General features: G+C 33.5%; 1 protein-coding gene across 4 annotated transcripts; it reads left to right on the top strand.

Moving 5' to 3' along the window:
• Positions 1-3,551: 3,551 nt before the first annotated feature.
• On the top strand, positions 3,552-26,424 carry LOC150093245 (nicotinamide N-methyltransferase-like). 4 transcript variants are annotated; one of them, XM_090413886.1, is made up of 4 exons: positions 3,552-3,688; positions 5,777-5,953; positions 6,203-6,410; positions 10,457-11,469. In XM_090413886.1, exons 2-4 carry the CDS (start codon positions 5,791-5,793, stop codon positions 10,887-10,889), a joined length of 804 nt encoding a protein of 267 aa, XP_090270012.1. In that variant the 5' UTR covers positions 3,552-3,688; positions 5,777-5,790; the 3' UTR covers positions 10,890-11,469. The 4 variants fall into 4 exon arrangements, with proteins under 4 accessions (XP_090270012.1, XP_090270011.1, XP_090270014.1 ...); XM_090413885.1 differs by having other exon boundaries at positions 6,200-6,410; XM_090413888.1 differs by lacking the exons at positions 3,552-3,688; positions 6,203-6,410; positions 10,457-11,469 and adding exons at positions 21,840-22,002; positions 22,404-22,611; positions 25,846-26,424 and having other exon boundaries at positions 5,851-5,953.
• The last annotated feature ends 1,274 nt before the right edge of the window (positions 26,425-27,698 follow it).

The raw sequence follows: 27,698 nt of genomic DNA, 5'->3' as shown, positions 1-27,698 counted from the left end.
CTGTGATCAGACCTTTCAGATCATTCATTTGACCTCTCAAACATCAGCCTACTTCCAACACAGCAATCAAATGAATAAAAAAAATATCTAACCGGTGTCATCCTCAGATAAGCTTATTAAAAAGCTTCGAGGATACAAGCTGAGACATTACATCTCAACCGAGATCAACAGAAAGAAAAAAAATATTTATTACATTGAAGTGTTACAGCGCTTAAATACATTAAAAGCAAAAATTGTAAAATAAAACATATTATTATACTATAAATGCTGTTAAAAATGTAATCTTATTCAATTGCAAACTATAAATTACCATTTATAGTAACTATTATTAACACATTATACAATAAAAAAATAAAATTTGTATGAAATTCACTCTAAAAACACCCTAGAGTAAGTGCATAATATGCAGTCATAATTTTAATAATAAAAAACCATTGAATTAAAAAAAATACTACTGTTATTATTATATACATTGTACATGTAATTTTTATACTTCCTAAATTTTGTAATTTCTATAATTTTATAATGTACTTATTATATGTATGGAAGACATGCAAGACAAGACATACAATTTAGAAACACATATTGCATTTATTGACTTTGAAAAAGCATAAAGTTAAAAGAAGCATTTTATTTAACATAATAAAAGAAAGACAAATACCAAATAATATCCTAAAAGCTATCATAAGTATGTATGAAATAATCAAACACAAATAAGATTAAATCATGAGCTATCATATACGAGAGAGATAACCAAGGGGTCCGAAAGGTTTGTCCCCTCTCAGCAACTCTTTTTAATATTTACTTAAATGGAATAAAAAAGGCCTGTGTAGCTCAGTGGAAGTGGCGCTTGAGTCCTCTGCGTTTGGTCGCTCGAAGTTAGACATAGGTTCTAGTCTAGTCGCTGACTGGAGGAACATTTTCTAAGCCTATCTTCGAACCGGTTCACGACTTAGTCGATCTTTGGCATAGGCAAGTGGGTTTTTCCTCCCATAAACTCGGGTTTTTCGTCGCGTAAACTCAAGAAAATCGACCGTAGTTTTTTTCAGACAGTGACCTATCTAGTTAGGGTTAGGTACCAAGAGATGGCAGCACTTGTTTGCTTCATCGGTGGCTGTTATAATTAGTGATAGACATGGGACATCTATCACTGATTGGCTATCAGTGGAGATTGAACTGCCCACTCAGTCTCCAAAAGCTAGATAGGGTATAAAGGCCTCGCCTACTCCCTATTAGGTGATAAAAGGCGTTAGTTGATTTATTTATTTTTTATGAAATAATAATAAAATGGAATAAAAATTTCCATCAAGGTATTCAACTTTCTCCTACTGTGAATTTAAACACTCTTCTTTTTGCTGACGACCAAATAATAATTACAAATTTTGAAGATAACTTACAGAAAGCTATTTTAGATCCAAATCAGATAGCCAAAGATTATGGTATGATAATATCAACAGAATAATCAAAAACTGTGGCCTTTAACGGACAAGATCCAGCAAGAACTAAGATAGTAATAGATGATAAGATCTTAGAACAGGTGAATTCATTTAACTACCTAGGATGTATGATCACATGTGAAAATGAAAAAGATGTAAATATAAAAATTGCAAAATATTTAAAAATAACAGGTGTAATTGACTCTATATTTAAACCAAACCTAGTTCAAAAATAAACCAGACTGAAAGTATACAATACATTAGCCCTACCAGTCTTAATGTATGGAAGAAAATCTAGACAATAAAACAAAAAGACAAACAGAGATTAATAACAGCTGAAATGAAATTTATGAGAAAAAGTGCAAAGTATACTCTATGTGATCACAGAAGAAACGAAGAAATGATAAAAGAATTAAACCAAGAACCAGTAATAGAAAAAATTAAAAAATATAAACATAAATGGATGGAACACGTTCAAAGAATGAAAACAGAAAGACTACCAAAACAAGCCTTAACGTACACACCATTAGAAAAAAAGAAAACCAAGACGCCCTCTTAAACTATTCAACGATGACTTAAGGCCGGAACAAGCCATGCTAGGCCTAAATCCTTGATATGCATGATGATGATGATGATGATGCAAGACATAATAAAGCGTTAATTTTTTTTAAAATATTATTATTATTATTATTATTATTATTATTTGCATGTACATAATTCATCTGAGACATAATAAAATGTTTAAAAATATTATTATTATTATTATTATTATTATTATTATTATTATTATTATTATTATTATTATTATTATTATTATATAACTTCCGTCTCTTCACCGGATGCCGTTTAAAATTATTAGTACAGTATACTTTATCAACTCTCCTTGATTGGCTAAGGTGGAGATTGACTGTTCCAGCATCTTCAAAAGTTAAGTGGGACTAAAACCTCCTCTACTAGGAGAGACCATTATTACCTACCTTACTTCTGAACTTATGTCATTGCAAATTTCAATCAATTTCTATTCTAAGATGCTATGAGATACATTGGTCAAATTTCCCAGTGATTTTTTTTAAATTTCAGAAAATGAATCTTCAACCTTATTTTTGAAATTTAGTTTGAGAAATTACTTTTCAAATTTCAATTAAACTGAACTCCGAGAGAGAAAAAACAGAAAACTAAAAAAAAATAAAAATTTCATAATTTGAAGTTAAGCCTAAAACTTAAAACACCTGTCTTATACAAATGATCAAAGTTAGAAACGTCGCAGGTAATTAAAAATAATTTGAAATAAATAAACCACTTAATGCTTCAGTAAACTGACAAAATATCAAGTTTGTCCGCCGCGCTACCTAGGCAACTGCGTAAAGTCTGTGTTAGTATTAAAAATAACATTAAAATGTTAATATGTAATATTAAATATTTAAAAAGTGAATTCTTTTCAAATAATGAAAGATATTGACATAAAAACGATCAGATCTTATTACGGTGGTAGAATTGATGACACATTATAAATTAGTCCGCTTTACTTAAAATTTAAACATTAGTATTTATTAAATTGTAATTTTACTTACTGTCTGAGCAAAATCACCGCACAACTAGGTGACACTAGCATCGCACACTTCCATCACTGCTACAGTTTCTTTGTTTCTTTGACTGCTATCATTTTGTGCATTTCTAAAATTAAGTTTGTTAAGATTAACTGTTCTTTATGAATTGCCTAAAGTTCTGAAATTCGCTTGTTAATATTAATTAATATATTCAGGATATCTGAATCTGTAAGCAAAATTTTCATTTGTAGTTGTTTTTTTAACAGCAGTGTGTTGGAAATATTTATTTAAAATTTTTTACAATGCCCTAAGTAAGCATGCACATAATCCACATATTTATGGGTTTCCAAGGTATTCCAAGGTTACAATGCTCTCCTTATCAGTACACAATATAATTGCTAACGAAAATATTGCGTAATATGTGCGCTCTTTTAAAGTACGAAGTTCCTTTAAAACTGTAGATATTAAAGGCCAACAATTTCGTCTGCTTCCTTTGTGATCTGTATTAGGATGTTTAAGTAGATTCTTTCTCCTTATCAGTAGACATATAATTGCGAACGAAAATATTGCGTAATATGTGCGCTCTTTTAAAGTACGAAGTTCCTTTAAAACTGTTGATATTAAAGGTCAACAGTTTCGTCTGCTTCCTTTGTGATCTGTATTAGGATGTTTAAGTAGATTCTTTCTCCTTAAACTCGACGTAGGGTAAGTAGATATCTTTATTCTCTGAATTGCATTAGAATTTTAGAATCTAGAAATTTAACAAAAGATTGTTATTGCATATAAAAATTTATGTGTTGCATAATAAAAAACGGAATAGACTAGCGAATTCCGAATGAATTCAAGAGACATCAGCTATCATTCAGTGTTTACTGGATTTCTGTCTATTTAGCAAACAAATCAATATAAATTATCGATCAATAGTAGATTTTGTGCAGTTGGAATATGCAAACAGATATATACTTTGCTTGAACATTAGCCAATTATATCAGCAGTTTCATAAATAAATCGATTAATCATTTTTAATTATAAATTAGTTTTCTAAACTAAAGAAGGGTAATACCATTCGCATTATTATTAATAATAATAATAATAATAATAATAATAATAATAATAATAATAATAATAATAATAATAATAATAATAATAATAATAATAATAATAATATTTTTGAGAACATTTTATTATCTTTCAAAGAAATTACGAGTGTAGGGTACATGATGTTACATGTTATTAAAATTATTACGATTAGGACAATGTAATATTAAAATTAATTCTCGTTGCATGAATGTTTGTGATTTTTGTGTTTAATTGTGAGTTCATATCAGGACCATCAGTGGAAATTTAGTGCATCTGTGCTTTATGTTTCATTTCTGTAACTGATATGATATAATCACAACGTGATAGAATTAGGAAACCAGGTCTAGCATCACTATTCTAGTCTTTTGCAATTAATATTAATAGCAAAAAAATCCATTTGCACCGACTACTTAGTGCATCAAGTTGCAGAAACTCAAGTTCTTAGGTGTAGGTAGAGTACAATTTATCAGATCATAATCGTTTACACCCAATCTGCTATTGTTAGATATAACTAACGTGTAAATGTTATCAGAATTCCTGCATCATCCATGTTATATGACATAACCCTGCCCAAAAGGAAAAAAAAAAAAAAAAGACTGTTAGCAACAGCGATTCAGCTTTCAACTACCACAATTTACCACGTTCTGTAACAGTGTATGTAAATAATACTAACAAAAGGGTGTTCCAATTCGTATTTATTCGACCAAAATATCTCGATAACATTCCCAACTAACTTTAAAGCTGGTAGAAATCAAATATTATAATCAATTCACTAGAAATAAAAAAAACCTGATATGACATAAAATAGCAAAATGTTTCAGTAAAATATTTTTCATAATAATAATAATAACAGAAAGAAAAAAAAGACTAACAATACCCGTTATTTATTTATAATTTTTTTTAAGTGGCATTGTATCATAAATCTTTCAAAGTGACATAGAGGTCGCTTCTTCCCATAGATGTACTCGATTCAAATATATAGGTAAGCTTGCATTTATGTCTGAAACTCAGTATACAGATACAATAAAGGGGATCGGCATTCTTAAAAATATTAAAATTTCCAAACGTGGAATAGAAGTTCCAGAAGCCAATACAGCAATGATTTTATATGATATCGTCATTTTTAGCGGCAAAGAATTTCATGAAATAGTCATTAACTTGCCATTATTTTAGTCAATACTTGGATATATCTGAATTCAATAAATTTAATGGCGCATAAAGCGAGGATTATGACATTGAAATTCTTACCCTATGTTATTTTCGATTTTTTTAATAATTTAGTCTCTGACTGCTCTCAATATTTTCGTTTTCTATTGCCAGTTTCAATACCTCATTTTCTTATTCCATATATTTTATTTCACATTTCTAAAACATTTCCCCATTGCAGATTAGAAGCTTTTTGTGGTTCTGATCACTAAAATGAGTATACAATGAGCAAGATGTTTTAGTCTTCAATTCATGGTCAATAGCGTTTACTTATTCAGAGATCATTAGGTAGAAAATAAATCACACCAGGACATCTTTATATTCGGAAACATTTACATACACACATGTTAACTACGGTTGGTTTGATTGCTAAAGTTATAACCAAAATTCCATGATTGTACACAAAAGCATATTACACACTGGAAATTATTTTGCTGTCAACTGAATAAATAATTTATCACAAATGCTGACAAACAACGCTGAAGACCACCTTTTCCTTTTTTATAGATCTACTCAATAAGATGTCTTGTGGAACTTCTACTTCCATTTCTTACGAAGAGTTTAAGAAATCCTTTGAAGGTGATTCGTTCAATGCCGAGGAGTATTATAAGAACATGGTGGCTGAAGTTGCAGACAAAGTAGGAAAGTTCTTCCTTGAAAATCTCCACGCAATTATGCAGAGCAGTAAGTATTTTACGAAGTGATTCTTACATCATTCACCGATAACCTAACCGCATACTCTCCATATCGATACCAATAACGAATTTCGTTTCTTTTGATGGTGAGACTGGTGAAAGAATCAATGGAAGCTACGCTTAAAGAAAAAATGAAGAAATAGTTGTCTTAATATTGTTGATATGGTGGTATTTATATTCACTTCAGTTCACTTTGGTGATTATTTATAATTATCTTTTTTTTTTACTCCACGAGCAGAGCGATTCCATGGATCGAAATGTTTAGATGTTGGCTGCGGTCCGAGCATCCACACTCTAATATCTGCAAGTGCCCATTACGATTATTTAATTGCAAGTGATTACTCGGATTCAAGTCGAAAGATAATTGAGCAATGGTGGAAAAACGAACCAGGATGCGTTGATTATTCAGTGCTTATCGATTACGTGTCTGTTATGGAAGGATTCAGGTAAAGTAGAGAAAGTAATAAGTTATCAATTATCTGTATATGCTTTATAACGGTGCAAAAAGAATTTCAGTCTCCAAATAATTAATTTTAGCATTCAACCAGAATGAAATCGTTCTCTTTTCCTTTACAAAAGTGTAGCTTTCCTAATGATAATAATGCCTTCATAAAATTCTACTGACATACCAATGGCATCAAACATTGTAGTATGTGCCTCCATCTATTGATCAATTTATACCGTAGACTGTTATATCTATGCCAAATTCTTAATAAATAAATAAATATCATATTAATATTTCCACGTGTTGACTATTAGTTCAGTTGCACCACATTTTATTCTGAAACGTTTATCTTGATATCCAGCGTATGAAATGAATGCTGTTTTTCTTGTTTAAAAATTCCTGCACATTTTGCAGAATTCACATTGTTATCGGAATAATTTACGTTACTGACAAGATGAGTGAAGCAAACTTGCTTTTTTTTTATTACCCTTTGCCTGATTAAGGAAATTGTGAATGGGATGTTTATGAGCTTTATGCTCGCCCCTTAAGGACATTTTCAGGTGGAAGTAGTGTTGATTTGGATCTTTTACGTTTGCAGTAGAACTGGTTCATCATAATTGGGGCGTATTTGATTAGTGGGTTTGGGGGCCTGCTGGCCTTGTCGAAGAACTTTTTAGTTAAATCGCGAAGAAGGGGGAAGATGAATGGCAAGTATTAGGCCGATCATTTCAAACCTGATCAAGATAAGATAAGGAATCGTGACGTGAATTGTTCATAAGATGATGATATCATTGTGTGTGTGTGATCTGTCCGTGACCTCATGTGATTGGAATGTTTGGAATTTCCCTGGGGGCAGTTGTGTCAGTGACGTCAGGTCTTGTGTTTTGGTTCGTGTATGGAATTGTGGGTGATATTTAGAGATACGGACTCGTGTCGTGATTGGTGGGGCAGTTTAAATCAATAGGGGTAGAGTGAATGAGGCAAGCAACGTCCGTGTCGTGGATGTATGTTGTTATCAGATGTAGATAAGTGACGTAATTTGTTAGTGGTAAATAAGTGACATTATTGTTTTGAATGGAAAAGGAAGATATATTAGTGGATAAGGATTCGTGTCGTGATTGGTGGGGCACTTTAAACCAAATAGGGGTAGGATGAATGGGGGAAGCGACGTCAGTGTCACGGATGTGTGCTATTGTGAGATGTAGATAATTAAATGGTTTGTGTATGGAATTATGGGGGATGGATAATGATAAGATAGAGTTTGAAATGTTCGGAATTTCTCTCTGGGACCCCAAATCTCTCAGGGACATAACGTGGTGTGTTTGGTTCGCGTAGGTATTTTTGTGGATGCTGTTTAAAGATAAGGAATCGTGCCGTTATGAGTTTGGAAATTTCTGGAGAACATATGTCTCTGTGAATCATGTGGTGTTTTGGTTTGCCTATGGAATTTTGGGCGATGTTTTTGAGATAAGATATCTTGGAATTTCCCAGGGATCGGATGATATTGATTGGATGATATTATTGGATGATATTGATACTGCTTGACATAATAGTATATAAATTTCGAAGGTCATTAACAAAAATAGCAGTAGCATAAGAACAAACAGTTGAGGTTTTCGCGATGGTTCTTAATTTTCACCTGCAAAGGAAAATTTCTTATTGTTAATGAGGGAAAAGTTAGCAGATAGTCTGAAAGAGGATCGAAATGAGTGGATATGAGTCGGTCATTTTCAGTATAAGACACCTTTGAAGAACACTGTGATACATCTGCGATAGGATTTGATTGATTGTTTATAAACTGTCTAAACTAAAGTTCCTATAGTCTGAAAGAGGACTGGAAATAAATGAGTCATTCCAAGAAAAGATTAATGATAAATCTACATGGTGGGAAAGTAATTCACACACATTTATTTATTTATTTTGCTCAGTTATTTTGTTAGAATATATAGTTAACTGAATTTAAAAGTAAAATAGACAAAAATAAGCAGTCAATTTGGGAAAAAAAACTATAGAGCCATATCAAATCTCCGCATCGAGAGATTTGAAGTTATAGTTATTGGTCGCTGCTGGATAGTAAGGAAGAAGTACTCAACTAGATTTCAGGTTACAGTATTTACAGAAATTTCGTGTTTACAACCATGTGTCTTTTGTGTGTGTTGTGCTGTGGATATAATTCAACTATTTGAAATATTTATCAGCATTCAGAAGACCTCTTCTGGAAAGAATATAAGTTAATAAAAATTATCATTAGAATTTTTCTAGACTACACATACAAAAGTTCTTGTAATCCATTAAAACCTCAGTTAATTTTTTTATTTCTTTTAAAAAAATGCCGTTTGGTTTTCATTCAAAAAAGAACTCATTTTATTTCTATAAGCTGCTGTCATTCTTGACTCTAAACTAAGAATTACCATAGTCTTTAACAGGAAAGAAATATCACACTTATTAGAAAAGTCATGCCGCCACCTATAGACGACCAAAGACAAACTTGCTGACAATGACAGATGTGGCCTACTACTATGGCATTTTGGTCTCTCGATGGATCTGGGTGTTTCTAATAAACCATAGTGCATCTAGAATCATCCGTAGGCATTTGTTTAGTATCATCTGTAGTTTCAGGATATTTGATTTAGAGATATCGCTCCACGCTGGGGAGGCGTAAGTAATCACAGAACGCATCACCTCCATGTATATTAGCAGTTTGTTTGATATGTGTAGTGTATTTCTTCGGTTGATCAAAGGGTAAAGTTGAGGTGTGACTTTGCATATGCTACAGTAAATAAATTTGATGTGGCTGGTAAATCGGAGTTTTTTGTCAAGTTGCACTCTCAGATATTTAGTTTTTGTCTGCCACGGAATCTTTTTTTACAAAGAGTTGCATATCGTCAATGATGGGGTCTTTCCTTCTAGAGAAAAGTATGGTTGAGCTTTTGAGGGAATTGACCTGGATCCTTCGATCAGAGAACCATTTCTCCAGGGAAGAGGTGCTGTCCTGGAATTACCGGATTACAAACTTGCGGTTGAGAGATCTGTTCAATATTGCCGTATCATCATCAAATAGGACTGTGATGCTTGATTTTCGGTTTTGCGGGATGTCTGCTACATAGATTGAGAACAATAAGGGGACCAATAAAGAGTCCTGAGGAACAACTGCCAGGATTTTCCATCTGGATGATATAATTCCGTTGATGTTTGCTTTTATGAATTTGAAGAGAAGTTCTTGGTCCCATACCTTATCAAAAGCCTTTGCTAGATCCAAAAACATGGCGGCAGTGTAAAGGTTCTAGTTGAAACCCTATGTGATATGTTCCACTATTCTAACTATCTGTTGAACGGTACTATGCTCCCTTCGGAAGCCAAACTCTTCATTACGAATAATTCTTGGCTTCTCTGTGATTTCTAGTAATCTTGAGAAGATTACTTTTTCAGTAATTTTACTGAGATTGAACAGCAAAGTGATCGGTCTGTAACTTTGGGGGAGCTGTGGATTATTTCCAGACTTTTTTACGGCTGTGATATCATCAGTTTTCCAGTCTATGGGAAAGTGTTTTAGTCCTATAATTGTATCACTAATCTTAACTTGATGCATTATGGTCTTTCAAGGAAGACTCTTTATGATCTTATTGGTGATTCCATCTGGTCCTGGAGCTTTTTTTTTGGAATTTAAACACTTGATGTTGTTTATTTCTGCTGGAGTAGTAGGTACGATTGAATTAGAGTTGTCCTCTATTTGTCTTAAGGTAAGCTTGACCTGTCTATGAACTTTATATAATTAGTTGATATTCAGGTTTTCGTGTGCACTGCTCCTCTAGTATACTGACTACAGCTTTAGCTTTATCAGAATGTGCCATTCCGTGTGACTAGTTTATTACTTGAATTGATTTTGTAAATTTTCAGGTTACTATATTGCTCACGAAAAACGCAGCCGTTCTTTATAATAATAAAGAAAATTTATAATTACTTTGTATTCAGTTAATAACTTAAATATTTCATAGAAATGTAATTAAATAATTTTAAATCTGCGTTTTTTTTATTTGTTTATTTCAGTAATCTTGAAAAGGGAAAAGGAGATATTGAGTCTCGACTTCGAAAGAACTTGAAAGCCGTTATTTTTTCCGACGTTTTGTCAGACAAAATTTTACCCAAAGAATACAAGCAGGATTACGATCTCTTGATTTCTTCACTGTGCTTGGAAGCTGCGTGTCCAGACATGATTTCTTACGATATGGCAATGAAAAAATTTGCTTCTTTAGTTCGTCAAGGAGGAGGTCTGTTCCTAATGGGATTTCTTGGTAACGAATTCTGGGTAGTAAAAGACCATAAGTACAGCGCTTTGAACCTCAGTAAGGCGACCATTGAAAAGGCACTCACAGAGGCAGGATTTGGAAATTTCGATTGGACAATTCAAAAGAAAATGGATGGGAATTATGGAAATAGGAAATTTGATTCTTTGTATTTTGTGGCTGCAGAAAAGTTATAAAAGGTTTCATTGGGACTTTAATAAATAAACAAATATATAAAACTTAATTTTCTAATAGTTACATTCATTTATTATCAAAAATTGAACCCGGAGCCTTTTATGGCGTATGTTCTGTAGACATGATGTAAATTGCTTCTTTTTACCATTAAAAATCCCATTCAACTCCTGCAATGGTCCGACTGAAGCAAACATTTCAATGATTTAGCAAACCTTGCGCAGAATTCCAAGTATACGAAAGTTTACTAAAATTTCTCCAGCAAATTCAGACAGAACGTACCTACACCTGGAAGGTCAATGTAGAAAAATTACTTGAGACTCTTTTGGTGACTGGGATAAAAAGTCCTCTTGATTTTTCTGGGTCAGTGGATGGAGTCGATTAAATGGCCTCCCGTTCATCCACACGACTCGGTATTATTTCGGTGATTCACAACCAGGATTTCCCATGAGATGTTTTTCGAATATCGAATATAAATAAAAATGCACATTTTGTAAAATAATATAATTATTTTTTACATTTTGTAAAAATATAGTTTAAAAGATAAAAGATGAATTTATATTATTCATTTTTTGTACAGTAATAACGTTTTATTTATCGTCATACAGAGTATATACTGTTACATTTTCTATTCAGTACAAAATGTAGAATACAGTGATTTTTAAAAAAATATAAATGTACGTTTTCTTTTGTCAATATCAATATCATAGCTTATTATTATACAACCTATAATAAACACAGAATCCAAGGAACGGATTCTGTATATTTGCATATACTATTTTTTAATTACACTATCTTCATTATTATTATACATCGTACTGACTGTTTTGTTACATAATTTGCAGTCTGATTATGAGAATTACCTCTAGATGAACAGGCTGATTAATTCCACCTACTTTGAAGCTTGGATTAGCTTTTATGAAGAGAGTGGGATTAGCCTTCACTATTTATGATGTTTGGTACTGTTTATGCACGGGATGTAGGCATTGGATGCAGGTGATTTGTGAAGTGTATATTAGTGTTAATGGTATATTAACTTCGTTGGTATTAAATTTCTTGGTAGGTTGTTGAGTTGCGTGGGTATCTGATGTGATCTCACAAAAGAACCGTATGAGTTGTTGAAAGGTCTAGGGATTTAAAGAGTTATTATGAGTCGTGTTGTGCAATATGTGTCTGTTTTTACGATAGGCGATGTTGAAGTAATTTCTTAGTAATGTTATATAGTGTTTCAGATTTTTAATGCTCAGGATCTGTGTAACGCCATGTGCTGGTCGGATATTGGTTGTGTATAAGGTGTCTAAATCACTGTTCACACAATTTTCCTTTTTAATATTTCTAATTTTGTTAGGTGGCTGTTTGATGTGTTGCATAGACTGTTATTCCGTATCGCAGTAGGGATTCGCAGATACCCTGACATACGAGTTTTTTTTATGTTAATTTTGAGGGGATGATCCGCAGTTTAGTATGTAGGTATTCTATATGTTTTGTGTATGATACGTCCATTTAAGGTGGCAAACTCTGTAGAGACCAAGGTATTTTGCACGTGTTACAGGTTTAATTTCGGGACATTGGCAAGTTTTTTTTTGTTGTTAATGCAGCGGTATATGTGACAGTGTATCGATAATGATGCGGGCGCATGATTCTCGGATTGTGTGTTATTAACATGTGTGTTTTAGTGCCGTTGATTACAATTGCGTTTTGGTAGAAGTATGTTGTGATTTCATTTAGGTCTTGATGTGCTTTGGAGAGAGCCGTGTTAATGTCTGTGTGGATTGCTAATAGTGCAGTGTCATCTGCGTACTAAAATATTCAACTTCCTATGGATATGTTATGAACATCGTTAATGTATATGTTGAATAGAGTGGGTGATAATATGGCACCTTGAGGTACCCCGTGTTTTACTTGTATTCTCCGACTGTGACATGTACCTATTTTTGTTACTTGTGTTCTGTTTGAGAGGTAGTTCTTGAACCATGTATGCAGTGTTCCTCTTATACCTATTGAGTATAGTTTGGTGAGTAGTATGTCTTGTTCAAGTGTGTCAAATGCTTTGGTTAGGTCCAGTAGTATAAGGACGGTGTTCTTGTTTTTGTCGAGGGCTTTGTTTATGGCATCGGCGATGTCTTCTAATAAAGTGATGGTGCTTTTTGAATTCTGAAAGCCGTATTGGTTTTGTGAGATGATGTTGTACCTCTGTAAATAGTTCTGTAGTCTGGTGTGTGTTATTTTTTTTAGATTCGAAATGACTGGTAGAGTAGCTATTGGTGTGTAGTTCTGTGTATCACTTCTTTTACCATGTTTGTAAGTTGGCGTAATTTTTGCAGTTTTTAGGTGTTGTGAAATAATGCCAGTGTCGAATATTATGTTCACGAGTCTCAAAAGTATTGGATTTATTTGTTCAAAGTGGCGAATCTTATTTGGTCTAATCCTGGAGTTATTTTTAATTTTAGCTGTAGGAGTGGTTCTTTCAGTTCCTATTTTGATACGGGTCGAAAATGCATGGTTTGTTATTGACTTTGTTTCGATAGTTTTTTTTGGTCGGTGATAGTTTGTCTTTTTTCAGTTGTGTGATATTGTTTGTGAAGCCATGGTTGAATGAGTCTGTTAGTTCCTCTTGTTTTGTATCCTGACCGAAACTTTTTGCAATAAAATCTTGTGCTGAAATTTTCTTTTTTCGAGTACTAATTCGTTACGTGTAGCCGATGTTTGCTTCATGTTCTCGTTATATTCCCTGAATTTTTGTTAGTAGTGGTGTCTTTTTGCCCTACGAAATTTTGTTGTTAGTTGATTTCTTGTTTTTGTTTAATGTGTGTAAATATGTGTTTTTTTAAAGACTTTTAAGTTTTTTCCATAGATTTTCTTTTACAGTAATACTATTTAGTATGTCGCCATTTATCCATGGATTGTTGTCTGTTTGTCGTTTATGTAGGCTTTGTTGCTTTTTTGTATATTTCTGTGAACTGTTGAAAATTCTCGTATAATGTTACAGAATTATTTATTTAAGTAGGCAATTCCAGTCTGTGTTTTGTACATGGTTATCGACTCTTTAATATGATCGAATTTTGTGGTGTTGAGTGGGGGAGGGGGTAACGTACAAAAACGAAGCTGACACAAAGTAGTGATCGGCAATTTTGACCTTAATTACTGATGATGTATATGTATGGATGGGAGCTCGTATGTTGATATGATTAATGCATGATTGTGTTATTGAATTGTTGAGTATTTCTTCTCTTGTTGGGGAGTTAATGGTAGGGTTTATGTTGTACTGACTTGGAATATCAAGGTATGTGTTAGAGGTAGAAGAAGCATGGTCAAGAATATTTATATTAATGTCTCCTATTAGGATGGGAAGAGCCTGTATGTTGTAAGGAGTTCGACGCCGCTTAGCGATGCTGCTATCTCATGCAGAAAACTGAGTGGATTATTATCTGGGTGTCTATATATTCTGTTTATTGTGTATTTGATATTATTGTGGCAAGTTGTGATTTCAAAAATTAGTGTTTCCGCATGTTCGAAGTGAGTTTGTTTTTCTGTCACATTGTATTTTTCTTTGATAAATGCCACAATGCCACCTCCTCTTTTTGTTTGGTCTACATAAGTTGTAGGTTTGATAATTATTTATGTTGTATGCGTAAATTTCTTTGTCGTTTATTGCAACTTCGGTCAGTATTAAAAGCATCTATGTTTGTGAAGGTGTAGTTGAGTAGTGTTATCAATGTAAGCCAGTTTCTTTATACTTCTTATGTTTGTGTGTACGATAGTGAAGTTGGTATTGATGGAAATGTTTCTGATTTTTGAAGAAATGGTCAGACATTTCTGACCATTTCTTCAAAGAGTCAAAGACCTTAAGGTTTATATTGTCTAACTGGATATGTTCGACTATATTTGAGATCTCCATTATATAGTTTTAAGTGATTTCTAATCTTGCTCTTAAGGATGTGATGAGTTAGTGTTTTATATTGTTAGGTTGCGTAAGTCGGATTCTCTTGTAATTATATAAACTCGAGTGTTTTCATTCTTTCTCATCAATATCTGTGAATCCTTAGTCCACAACAACTTGTAGTTTTTCTCTCTTTTTGTCTTCATTGCTTGATATAAAAGATTTTTAAAGTATGGAGTCCAGTGTTGAGATATATAGATTGGTGTTGGGAGTTTCTTGTCAGTTAGGATCGATGTTGTCGGCCTTGTTTTCTTGCTTGCTGCAAAAATGTAATCTCTCAGACTTCTGCTGGTAAAACGAGCAATGATTGGTGTCGGTCTATCTTTGTTTTTTGTGGGCCTCGGTTAATCGAGGCGATGTCTGTTGTTGCGATTCGAATGTCAATTTTGCTGCTGGTTAGTTGAACTATGTTGCAATTCTGCAATTGAGCAAGTTCTTCTGTTAGTAGCAAAAACTTTCCTTCCACTCTCTTCTGTTCTGAGCCTTCTCTTTCAAGGTTGTGTACCTGTCTCCTTTCAGCATGTCATCTAGCATTGTTTTCCTTTCACTTCCTCTGGGTCTTTTTCCGTCTATTTTTCCTTCGATGGCAACTCTGATGATTCCATTCCCTCTCAGAATATGTCCGATCTAATTTCCCTTTCTTCTTTTTTATCCTCCTTAACAGACTTATTTTACTCTTTTTAAGATCTCTTCATTAGTTATTTTATCTGTCCATTTGATTTTTTCCATCCTTATCCAAATCCACATCTCAAAGCTTTATAAAATCTTAATTTCTTCTTTCTTCAATGTTTCAGCTGCATAGATAGCAACACTCTACACATAACATTTTATTAGTATTTTCTTTAGGTTTCTGTCCATTTTACTTTTGAATAAATTCCATTTTCTATTAAAGGCATCTCTTCCCATCGCTATTCTTTCTTTTATGTCACTTTTACATCCTACATCACTGATAATCACACTTCCTCGATATTTAAATGTCTTTATTGATTCAATTTTTCCCCATTTATTTTGATATCGATATTTTCCTCTTTCCTTGCTATTTTTATTACCTTTGTTTTTCTGATATTCCATAACTGATACATGATTCCAGTAATCTGTTCAACAGATGTTGTAGTCCTGTTAAATATATTATACTATGAAGTATAATATATTTAATTTTCTTCTTTTTTTATGAATTCTTTCCACTCAACGTTGTAACCTATAACCGAATAGTATTTGGGTAGAAGGCTAAGACCATCCTGCGATGTTTACACTGAACCTCTTAACTTTTCTTCCTAGACAGTGATTTAGTTGCTCTTGTACTGAACTCCAAGTAAACAAAACCTAAGAGATGAATTTAATCATTCCCTAAATAAAGAGATCCAATGGCACTAAACGAAAAAAAAGCGTGATGCACATTCTTATTAAAGCTTAATCCGCTTATCATTATTAGGGTTAGAAAATCTCGTTTTGATTGAATTAAAAACTCATTTAGTGATTGAAATAAAAATGCTACCTGCTGTTAATATAGATATAAATTGACAAACTTTTCGTCACGTTTCCTTTAGTATTTTTTCCTGCCATTTCTATGAATATTTTATCACTCAAATTTATGATACTCCTGCCATCTATTTTTAAAATACTTCCAGCATCCATGTACGTGAATGTTAAGTATTGTGATTGCATATTAAGCTAAAAGGAAACAGAAAATACATACTTGCATAGATATTACACTTTCTGCAATAACTCACAGATGGCTGTAAAGTTAAGCATCTTTCTTTATGTTCTAACGTATCGCTTATTGCTTTCCTTTTGTTGGTTTTTATTTTTAAAGATAACTACATACATGAGAAATAAGAATTGTGTATAGCAGTGTGTTAGGTTGGATTCAATACACTACAAATCTTATGAATAGATGTGCTTAATCTGCGCTGTATAGGATAGAATGAAACTGGCTGTATAGCTTCGGTTTGTAGAAAAAAACATTACACTTACTTGTCTACCCCCCCCTCCCCATTTCTCTGAATTCATCTGAAATATGTCTGTGATAAACGGCATTACAGGTATGATACTCCATACGATCTTGGCCTGAAAAAAATATTTTTAGGAATAAAAGAGTTCTTTTCAAACCGAAGGTGAGTTGGTTCATCTCATGCAGAAGTAGCAACATTTTTCTCTCTGGAATAACTGGATTTTTCACCCACAGACAGACAAATCATCCCCAAAACACACCGTGACGTCACAAGAGAATATCACGGAATATAAGTGTCATACTAACATCAAAACATTACACAAAAAAAAAATTGCATTAATGTAATTTGTAAGTTTTTGGTGTAAGATTAAAGAATGTCTTTTAATCAAAGAATTAAAAGACATTCTTTAAAAGACAATCTAAGTCTTAGATTGTCTTTTAAAGAATTAAAAGACAATCTAAGATGGCATTAACTCTGAACTGAATAAATTTGCGGGGAAAAAATTCGTCAGAGATTATTAACATTTTTAAATAAAATCTATGCAAATGGACCAATACAAATAGAATGGAATACAAGTACAGTAATGTCTATATTTAAAAGGGGGATAAAACAAAACCTGCTAACCTAATAACTTAATGAACAATTGAAAATATTATTAGAATGTCAAAATGAATTTAGAAAAGGACGCTCTACAATGGATGCAGTTTTTTGTATAAAGTTACTTATAGAGAAAAGAATTTAATTTAATTTAGAAACTCATGTTTTGTTTATAGATTATGAAAAAGCATTTGACAAAGTTAAAAAGATATACACCGTTTGATATATGACAAAGAATAAATGTACTTAATATTTTGATACATTGAATATTGAATATGAAGATAATGCAATGAAATTAAAAATAAAGGAAAAAATGTCGGAAAAACAATCCACAAACTAAGGAGTAAGACATGAATGTCCTCTGTCTCCACCTCTTAATATTTATATTTATACAGTGGAACACTTTAAATAACTCAGGCATAGATATTTCCCGGAATAATAAAATAAATACGCTACTCTTTGCAGATGGCCAGGTAATAATATCAGATAAGGAAGACAATTTACAAAGAGCAATATATAATTTATGCCTTATAGTAGAACAGTTTGGATAAAATTAAACCAATGACATTTTGTGGACAAACTCCAATTCAAAGTGAAATAGTTATTAATAATACCCAGTGCTTTTTTTCTGGAGGTACGCAACGGTACGCAGTACCGGCACCTTTTTTTCTTAAGTTTTTAAAAATTTGCGATTTATTGACAGCCAAATGTATTATAAATATTCCGGTAGGTGGCACTGTGTTCACGAATTGAATTTTCAGTTTTTGATTACTCATAAGTTGGTACCCTGCTTTCCTGTTTCGTAGGTTGGTACGTAACCGGAAACAGGAAGTTATCTTCACTTCCGAGTGCTTCCAATATCAATTTATCAGTTCTATATTCACTCTGCAACAGGCAGATGTTCACGTGAGTTTTGAATTAATCTAAGTTAAATCAGCGCAATCATTGTTCAAAATGAGTAAAATAAGTAGTTACTTTATGCCAATGAGAAAAAAAGGAAGGCTGAAGAAGCAGATCTTTATCTGGTCGATTTCAATCGATGGTGAGGTAGCAGGGTTTTTTCTCCCTGAAACTCGGGTTTTTCATCCCGCATACATACAAATCGGCCCTTCAGAACACACGCAATTTACAGACAAAAATTACTAGTTGTGGTGGTGTTGGAGGTGGGCGGTAGATGGCGTTGATTCGTAGTAGAGGTAAGGTGTAGAGACAGTTGAAGATGTCCTCCCGCGATGAGTCTTCGGACTCCTTGGAGGTATCAGGAATAATAATAATAATAATAATAAATTGTTGAATCTACTTGGGATCCTGTAAATCAGAAAACTACTTTTGTTTGTATTTATTAGTTTCCTTAGCTTTACTATAGCCAATAAAATATGAACATATATTTCCTTAAGACATTTTTATATTTCACTTTTATGTCAGCATTTATGTCATTTTTATGTCATTATGTAATCACTTTTATGTTTTATTTTAATGTTTATATTTTAAAACTTTAAAAACTACGAAAACTTTGTACCTTAGATCATTAGGGATATTTTAATGGTTTGAACAAGGGGATGGGGGAATATCAGCTCGTAAAACTAGGATGAATCACTAAGCCAGAATTGGCACATATATATACACTTATGTTGGAATATTGTACGAGTTGATTCAGTGCTTTTTGTGCAGAAGGCATTCATTTGGGAAGAGGCTAACCTAAACTACGTAAGTCTCCTTTTTGTGAAGAAAATACTTGCATACATGTTTTCTATATTTTAATTATATTTCAGGGAGAAACCATTGTTCAATATGATAAATTTGCGTGATTGCTTGATGTTGAAGGCTTCACATTTTAATGTTATTTTTACAAACAAGTTAACTGTTGTCGTTTATGTTTTCATTAATAGGTGACCTTAAAGTAGCAATCACCAAAATTGTATGTCTGTGGATAGATAAATATGAGCCTTCACATTAGAATATATATAAAATTGATAAAAATGTGGGGAATCCTTAGTCAGCAATGGTACAAATGTACTATAGATTTACTAATAACTTTTAGTGGGTGGGAACCACATAAACAATAACAATAATAATATGTTAATATTAGAATAATCTGCTAATATTAAATGCCAAAAATGCTTAAAACATTTCAGTTTGTAAGTCTCAATCATATCACTCCTCTTTCTGCTGTTTGATAGTGTCTGCAGTCTGCAAACTCTCAATCTGTCTTCATAATCTGTATTGCAATCTTGATATCATTTTTGACTCTCTCTCTCTCTCTCTGTATTAGAATGACAAAGGAAACTAGGAGACCCGGTCAAATCCTTGTCAATATCATTAATGTACAGATTGAATAACAGTGGACCAAGCACTGAACCTTGTGGTACACCACTTGTTACCTTAAATCGTGCGTATTCACACCTCACATATACGACTTTTTGATATTTGTGAGTCAGCCTGTAATCCATGATAACAGTTTATAATACAATCCCATATTCTCTAATTTAATCAACAGTCTTCCATGCTGTATTCTGTCAAAAGTCTTAGCAAAATCAGTTTCATGGTGTATCAATTCCCCCTTGTCTAACTCGGTGGTAACATTATTATAGAATGTGAGCAAGTAGCTAAAGTGTGATCATCCTTTAGTAAGTAAAACATGCTGTTCGTTGCAAACTAAAGATTTACTGTCAATCCATTTCTGAACGCTCTAACCAACTTTTTCAAAATCTTAGATACTGATTGGTCGATAGCTGGAAACATCGGTCTTTACATCACTCTTGTGCAATGGAATTACCATACATTCTTTCCACTCCTGTGGAATCTTTCCTATTCTGAGACTCGAATTACATATCTTCATCAATGGAACAGCCAGTTCAGCTGAACAGTCTTTTAGCATCTGTGCTCATATCCCATTAGTTCCTACTGAAGAATTCTTATTCAGTTTGTGAAAGAGCTCTAGTACTTCCCTCTCCTACTCATGAGTTTCCTCATAACAGAGAAGCGGTGGCGACAAATTCAATGCTGCATATACCAAATTGATAGCTTTTAGGAAAATGGCTACTCATTGGTTGAACAATCACTTTGCATCAGTCATTCGCATAGCATCTACATTCAGTAGAGTTATTTTTTCAAATGCATTCTTTCTTTTATTTGCAAAGTAATAATAGAATTCTTTTGGGTTGTTTTTAACTTACAGTTGCTTTTCATACTCAGACTTATTTTCCGTGCAACAGTTGTGACTCTTTTGGCTTGCTGCTTATAATTATCGTAACTGACATCATCCTTATGCACACGGTATTCCTTCTACATCATCTTTTTCTTACGAATCTCTTGCTTAATTACATTACACATCCATTTCACTCCTACTCTATTAATTCTTCGAACTCTAGGGACACATTTTGATATCATACCATATCATTTAGGTATTTTTAAACAATTCCCACACACTGTCGATATCCTTTCCATCCAATAACTGATACCCTGGCACATAACCCAGCATATCCCTCAGGTGCTCATAATTTCCTGCTTTGTAATTCAGCATGTAACCTTTTCTGAATGGAACATTCATAAACTTAGTCACTTCCCAAGTGAGTCGCATGATCACTGTCACCAACTGGAGGCAGAATAGTTACGTCTTTAACTGAAACGCCCTCTGAAACTATCACACTATCGTCAAATCTAATACTTTTTGACCTCGAGTTCCTTCTTTCACATGCTGCTTGAGGAAGTTGTCGCGCAACAGCTCAATAAATTCAGTTTCATTCTTCTCATGTGATTTCATAGCTACGTAGTCAATGTTCGGAAAATTAAAGTCCCCCCCTATTATGATAACTCTTGTCGCACCCATCTTATTTTTTTGTTGATGCGTTTCTTCGTTACTAGCAACAGATCCACCAGGTTCTGTAATATGATTACATCCCCACTGGGTATTTAATCTTGTTAGACACCACCTCATAACAGATAGCTCCAAATTCATTGTCACATGAAAAACGGTTACTAGTATTACTGTCATAGGTCTCAACTCTAACAGGATTCAAGTCATCTGATACTATTAGCAGCACGTCCCCTAATCTCTTCTCCTTAAAAATCCTTCTTGTAGGAATCAATCAATCAATTTCATATATCTTCTTAATCTGATGATTGAGTGAATCAGACATACTAACTCGATATCAGTTAGTATGTCTGATCCTGATAACCAGATCTCACTAATGTACAATCTAAGGTTCCAACATATTCTTGCCTTGATCAAGGTGGCCTAGCGCTATGGATTCAAACGTTACTTTCACTGAAGACAACCATAAAAATATAGTTGGAAACACATAAACATAAAGGTTTCCACCTTTATGTTTTTTCTTGTATTTTTTTTAAAAATACACGAAAATTATTGCAAAAAGGCCATTTTTGCTTAATTGTCTTCATTGTTTTCTAATTCCCTGTACCAAGTTTGTTATCCTAACGTGACACCAATGTTCCACTATCTGCAGATCATTAGCTTGAAGATGAGTAAAAACCTCACGAAGCAAGAAGAATGGAAAAAGGCTTTCAAGGGAGATTCCTTCAATCCTGAAATATATCACAATCAATTGGCAGGGTTTATTGACAGTATCAAGTTTATTATGAAGTGTACTCATGAGCTAATTACAAGCGGTGAGTATTTGGTTGAAGATTTCTTGAAAATGTTTTCTTACTTAATATTATTTTGTTTTTAATGATGATTGATTTCATATATCTTCTTCATCTGGTGATTGAGTGATAAACAAATTGTTTTATTTGGTCATGAATGGAGATATTTTACCATTCTGGTTTGGTTTAGTTTTAAAGTCTTTAACATCAGGAAAAAAATGTAAATGAATGTCTGCCCGAAATATCTCTGATGGTTTTTGCAATAACAGATGTTGAATTGACTATGATCACAGTGTGAAGAAACACCAGATGTCTTCCTTGTTCAGATTGTTTTCACCGCGAACGTAGCATAAACTGTACAGCTGAATATATTGCATTTTCTCGTAAGTTGAATTTATTACTTCATTCTCTTTTGCATCCTTTAGGACGATTTAAGGGATCTAAATGCCTCGAAATCGGATCTGCAGGTGAACTGTTTCTACTGATACTAAGCAGTGCACAATTCAATTATCTGATTACCAGCGATATTTCTGATTCCAGTCGCAAATGCATTGAAAAGTGGATGGCTGGAGAATCAGGACATTTGGATTACACGCCACTCTTTCAATATGCAGCTGTACTAGAAGGATACAGGTGATTTTATTATAATTATTTGTTGTTTCAAAAATTGTTCCTCAGGATTTTGTAAATCTGAGAAACAGTGATTGAATTTGAAAAGGTGCTATCTTACAAAATGTTTGAAACTTTAGATTAATAGTTCTATCAAAAATTAAGCAAATAACAGTCTTTTGCGTATGTCTGTTACAGGTAAGGATTTGAATCAATACAAGTTTAATTATATTTTTTACTTTTTTTTTAGAAAGACGCTGTATGGCTTGTACAATATATTGTTTGTTAACTTTCTAGTGATTTGGAGAAGGGTAAAAAAGCTATCGAAAACCGACTCAGAAATAATTTAAAGGCAGTTGTGTATAGTGATGTGACTGCAGATCAAATTCTAACACCAAGATACACGGAACATTATGACCTCATTGTTTCTAATATATGCCTAGAAACTGTGTGTCCTGACTGGGAGATATTTGGAAACGTTATAAACAACATTGCATCCCTTCTTTGTCAAGGAGGAGGCTTAATACTGATAGGAGTTCTCCGAGGAAGCTGGTGGACGTCAGGAGACATTAAAGTACCTCTCCTGTATACGCATAAAGATCATACCGATCAAGTTCTGTCCAAGTCTGGATTTGGAAAAATGGTATGGAAATTACAAAAACGACCACAAGATGGAGGTGATTTCTCGGATTTTCAAGAACTGTTTTTTGTTGCTGCAGAGAAATTATAAAAGAATTTCTTGTTCAAAGAAATGAATATTAATCTTTGGATACTTTATTAGATGCCCACATACTGTGACAATATGTGCTATGAATTTCAATGTCTCACATGATACTAGAGATACTTATTCACGTAGTTTGTTATGGTTGGCATTATGTAACTTTTCCGTCGATTAGCTGTAGAACAAAACGCAAATAAAATTAATGAAGCAGTTTCAAGTAGCTCAAATAGTTCTACAGATTTTATTAAGTTGAATAAACATTGATCAACTGAAATTATCACATGATGATTATTAATTCTATCGTTTTAACCATATAAGAACAAACTTAAGCTGTATATTTATTCTTACCTTCTACTGAAAGTCCGCCCGGTTAGCCTAGTGGCTTTGCGCTTCGCGACCATATGCCTGGGGAAGGAGTGTCCTAGGTTCGATTCCCGTCGGAGACGTGAGGAGCTGAAGGATCTTCCTCAACCATAGCCAAGTTAGCCGGTCTTGGGCGCGGGCAGTAGGGTTTTTTCCGCCAGTTTATCTGGTGTTTTTCATCCCGCAAGCAGGCAAACCGGTCCCCTGAACACACAGGGATACAGCCAAGAATACCTTGAGGCATAGGAGTGAACATTCTATCCTCGTATTTCGGTTACGAAATCCAAGCATGCTTGGAAGGTTGTGGGCCTTAAAGGCCTGTTAAAGCCATTGGGATAGATTTTACTGAATTAAAACCAGAACCTGCTGAATAAAAAGGACATTACAGAACAGTTTCCTATTGGGAGCAATTGAAATTTATAACCGATAAAGAGAGATACTATTAGGATGACAACTACTGGCAGATTGATTTCTTGTGAATTACTGGTACCGTGAAACTTTTATCACGGTACTTTCCGGATAGTAGGTCATGGAACATGGGTATATAGTATTATATTTATTTGAATAGGTTATATTATATCCATTAGTAAATTCTCTCTCTCTCTCTCTCTCTGTCTGTGTGTGTGTGTGTGTGTGACAATTGGGGGGGGGGGGGGGGTAAATGTACTAAAACATATGTGATCCAATAGCAAATACATCACTTATATATACCGCTGACGGAGCGAGTTTTAGAGCTACTATATTGAGAACTTTAGTTTAGTCTAAAGTAATATCCATATGGAAAGTGGCGAAAGTCTGGTGGGGGTGGGTGTGTGTGTGTGGGGGGGGGGAAATGGGGTCGTGGTAATCCTCTCTGGTTGCTTATTTATTTTTCTCTCCATATTATTTAACCACTATGAAGAATGTTTTCAGAGGTAGAAGTGAAGCTTAAAAATATCGGTGTTGTATTATCAGAACATCAATCCAAATACTAGAGACTGTAAAACCAGAAGTGTCACATGTGGACTGGTACTGGTACTTAAGACTGATACTATGGATAATATTTTTAAAAAAACTTCTTCCAGAGAACAGAGATAAATGGAAAAGAGGATGATAAGAAGCTTATATGTTAGGTTTGAGATTGGTCAGTGAAGGAATATTGCATGTGTGTTTATATGCTTTAGAGAAAGTAGAGGAAAGTTGGAAACCGCTTCAAATGAACAATGTCAGCGAAGATACCCATAGAAGAAAGTGACAGAGGAAACATGTGAGAGAAGAGTCATCGTTTAACCAAACTGCTGTCATCTGGATGCCCTCCATTCTGCAATCATGGACAGTTATGAATCGCATAAGTCACACCTGAGATGTCCATCTTAGGCCCATCCATTAAACCGAGACTACAGAATTTGGAAGATAATGTTTTAACATCAACTTCTATAGTTGATGATGTTCAGAACTTTTAATTGACATATTCAAAGTTCTGGACATGCCTGATTGAAGGAATGTATAACTTTTCTTTAATATCATTTAGAATGGTGAATACAACTAAATTAACATGCATTTTGAATTTCTCAAGATTTAGATTTTGAATTAATACACGGATTTTCTTTTCAACAAAACAATTATTAATTTTTGTATTTTATTAAGGTTTCCCATACTTGATAGCAAATGTGCTATAAGTTTGGAAATATCTCATGTCTGTGGTTAAGAAAAATCGTGATTTTAAATTTATAAAGATTCTGATATAACGCTAGTATTACCAGCTAACTAGTGGAAGTAACTCAAATTAATAGAATTTTAGAGTAGGACATCCAGAAGACAGATAGCAGGATTATTAAAGCAGTTATGTTTACCACACATGCTTGGTTGATGGTATAATGTCGTGGCTTCCATGTTTACGTTTGTAAGCCTAACTCCAAATAAAAACTTCGTATATGTACAGAGAGATGCCAGAAGTTAATGTTCTGGCATCTCTCTGTACACCCGAGAATGTCCAGAACTCCTAATTGGAATAAATAGAATGAAAGAACACGCATAACTGATTGCAGTACACTCCTATCTCCACTTGCCGTTATTACATATAGGCTGTCTGATTATACACTAGTATTTGCATCATTTTACTTCTTATAATAAATCTGCCATAATTTTTTTAACTGATTATATATATATATATGTATATATTATTTATTTTCTAGCGACTTAGAAAAGGGTAAAAGAGATATTGAAAATCGTCTCAGAAATAACTTAAAGGCAGTTGTATATAGTGATGTGACTGCCGACCAAATCCTATCACCAAGATACACCGAAGAGTATGACCTCGTTGTTTCTAGCGCATGTCTAGAAACGGCGTGTCCAGATTGGAAGACGTTTGGAAACGCTCTCAAGAACATCGCACGCCTTCTTCGTCAAGGAGGGGGTGTCTTACTGACGGGATTGCTCGGAAGCAGTTTTTGGAAACCGGGAGATAATATCTATCCTGCTCTTAACATGGACAAAGATCACATTGAGCAAGAACTGTCCAAAGCTGGATTTGGGAAGATGGTATGGAAGTTGGAAAAGAGACTTGACGAGAATAGTGATATCACGGATTTTCAGGGTTTGTATTTTGTTGCTGCGGAGAAATTGTAAAAGAATTCATTTATACTTAACTAAATAATGTCATTTTTTCAATGTTTAATGTCAGTAGTTGAATTATATATAACATACTCTACGCTTATTAATAGGGATGTAGCTACAGTTTTATTGTAATTGTAGTGGAGATGTAACTGACACGAATGAACAAATATAAATCAAATGAATAATAAAATAAAATATTGAATAAATAAAATTTAAATTATGAAAAATTTTCCAGTAGTTCTCGTGGTGATTTTCTTTCTTACACTGACTTTAAATGGTCAGGTTAGCTCTCTGAGGGGTGGCCGGCCCCAATAGCACATTAGTATACATATTCCACACATACACATGCTCCCCCCCTTCAAAAAGCGCCTATTCACTCATAAATTGGTCATGAAGACGTACAATATAAATAAACAGCAGGTAATCGTATAAGACGTAACATATATGTGATAACAACAGATAAAGGTATGATGAGTGACCTCTCAAATGCGCTATCGTCAATTTTTTTAAGTTTTGCAAGGATCACTTTTAAGTGAAATGTCATTCTTGGACAGAAGTCAAAATGAAAAAAGTAGTAGAAAAATAAAAGGATATAAATATGAAAAATACACAATACTTAAAGATAAAAGTCGTAATGAATTCTGTGCTTGAACCCAAAGCTGGAACAAAGACTCCCTAACATGTTTATAATTCACCAACTGCTATATAGAAGTGAAATTTGGACAATGAAACAAAAAAGATAAATTAATACCAGGTGTAAATGCCCTTGAGTTGCTGGAGGAGTTATAAAGAAATCATTATCACGTTTTTATGATCTCCAACCTGTAAAAAATGTTGATACTATAGTAATCTCCAAACTGAGAGACATGTAACGAAATCACTCAAGATTTTAAAAGGGAATTAACCTTTGCGATGATGTTATTCTCTTAGTACACTGTGCTAGTAAAACAATAATAGCAATAATAGAATAGAAGTAAGATAAGTATCTCTTGATCAATTCGTGGACTTATTAAATTTATTAATTCCAATTTTTATTTAAATGGGAAAAAATTTCATCTTCTAAATTTAATAGTTTCCTTTCGGGGGTTAAGTCGAGGCTTTTAACATTAATATGACCTTATGAAATGTCGGCTTTTGGTTATTACACATTACAAAGTATAAAAAAATCAGCGAACGCCTTTTATTCCCTTATAAGGAGTAGACGAGGCCTTTATACCCTATCTAGCTTTTTGGAGACAGAGTGGGAAGTTCATTCTCCATCGGTAGCCAATTAGAGATAGCTGGCCCATGTCTATCCCTAATTACAGCAGCCACCGATGAAGAGAGTGGCAAACAAGTGCTGCCATCTCTTGGTACCTAGCCCTAACAAGATATGTCACTGTCTGAAATAATGTGGGTACTAGGGTCGATTTTCTTGAGTTTACGGGATAAA

This window comes from Typopeltis vanoorti, chromosome 24 (genome assembly GCF_054136105.1).
Source record: "Typopeltis vanoorti isolate ZY-2024b chromosome 24, IOZ_Tvanoo_1.0, whole genome shotgun sequence".
Classification (NCBI taxonomy): domain Eukaryota; kingdom Metazoa; phylum Arthropoda; class Arachnida; order Uropygi; family Thelyphonidae; genus Typopeltis; species Typopeltis vanoorti.
The sequence above is the reverse complement of the archived record's forward strand: the minus strand, read 5'-3'. Positions and strand labels throughout refer to the sequence as shown.

What these genes read in the sequence shown, in the direction of transcription:
- LOC150093245 (XM_090413885.1), top strand. Translation starts at nt 5,791, where the DNA reads ATGTCTTGTGGAACTTCTACTTCCATTTCTTACGAAGAGTTTAAGAAA. An exon ending in CCACGCAATTATGCAGAGCA is followed by an intron (nt 5,954 to 6,199) that starts GTAAGTATTTTA and finishes TTACTCCACGAG; the next exon opens with CAGAGCGATTCCATGGATCG. An exon ending in TCTGTTATGGAAGGATTCAG is followed by an intron (nt 6,411 to 10,456) that starts GTAAAGTAGAGA and finishes TGTTTATTTCAG; the next exon opens with TAATCTTGAAAAGGGAAAAG.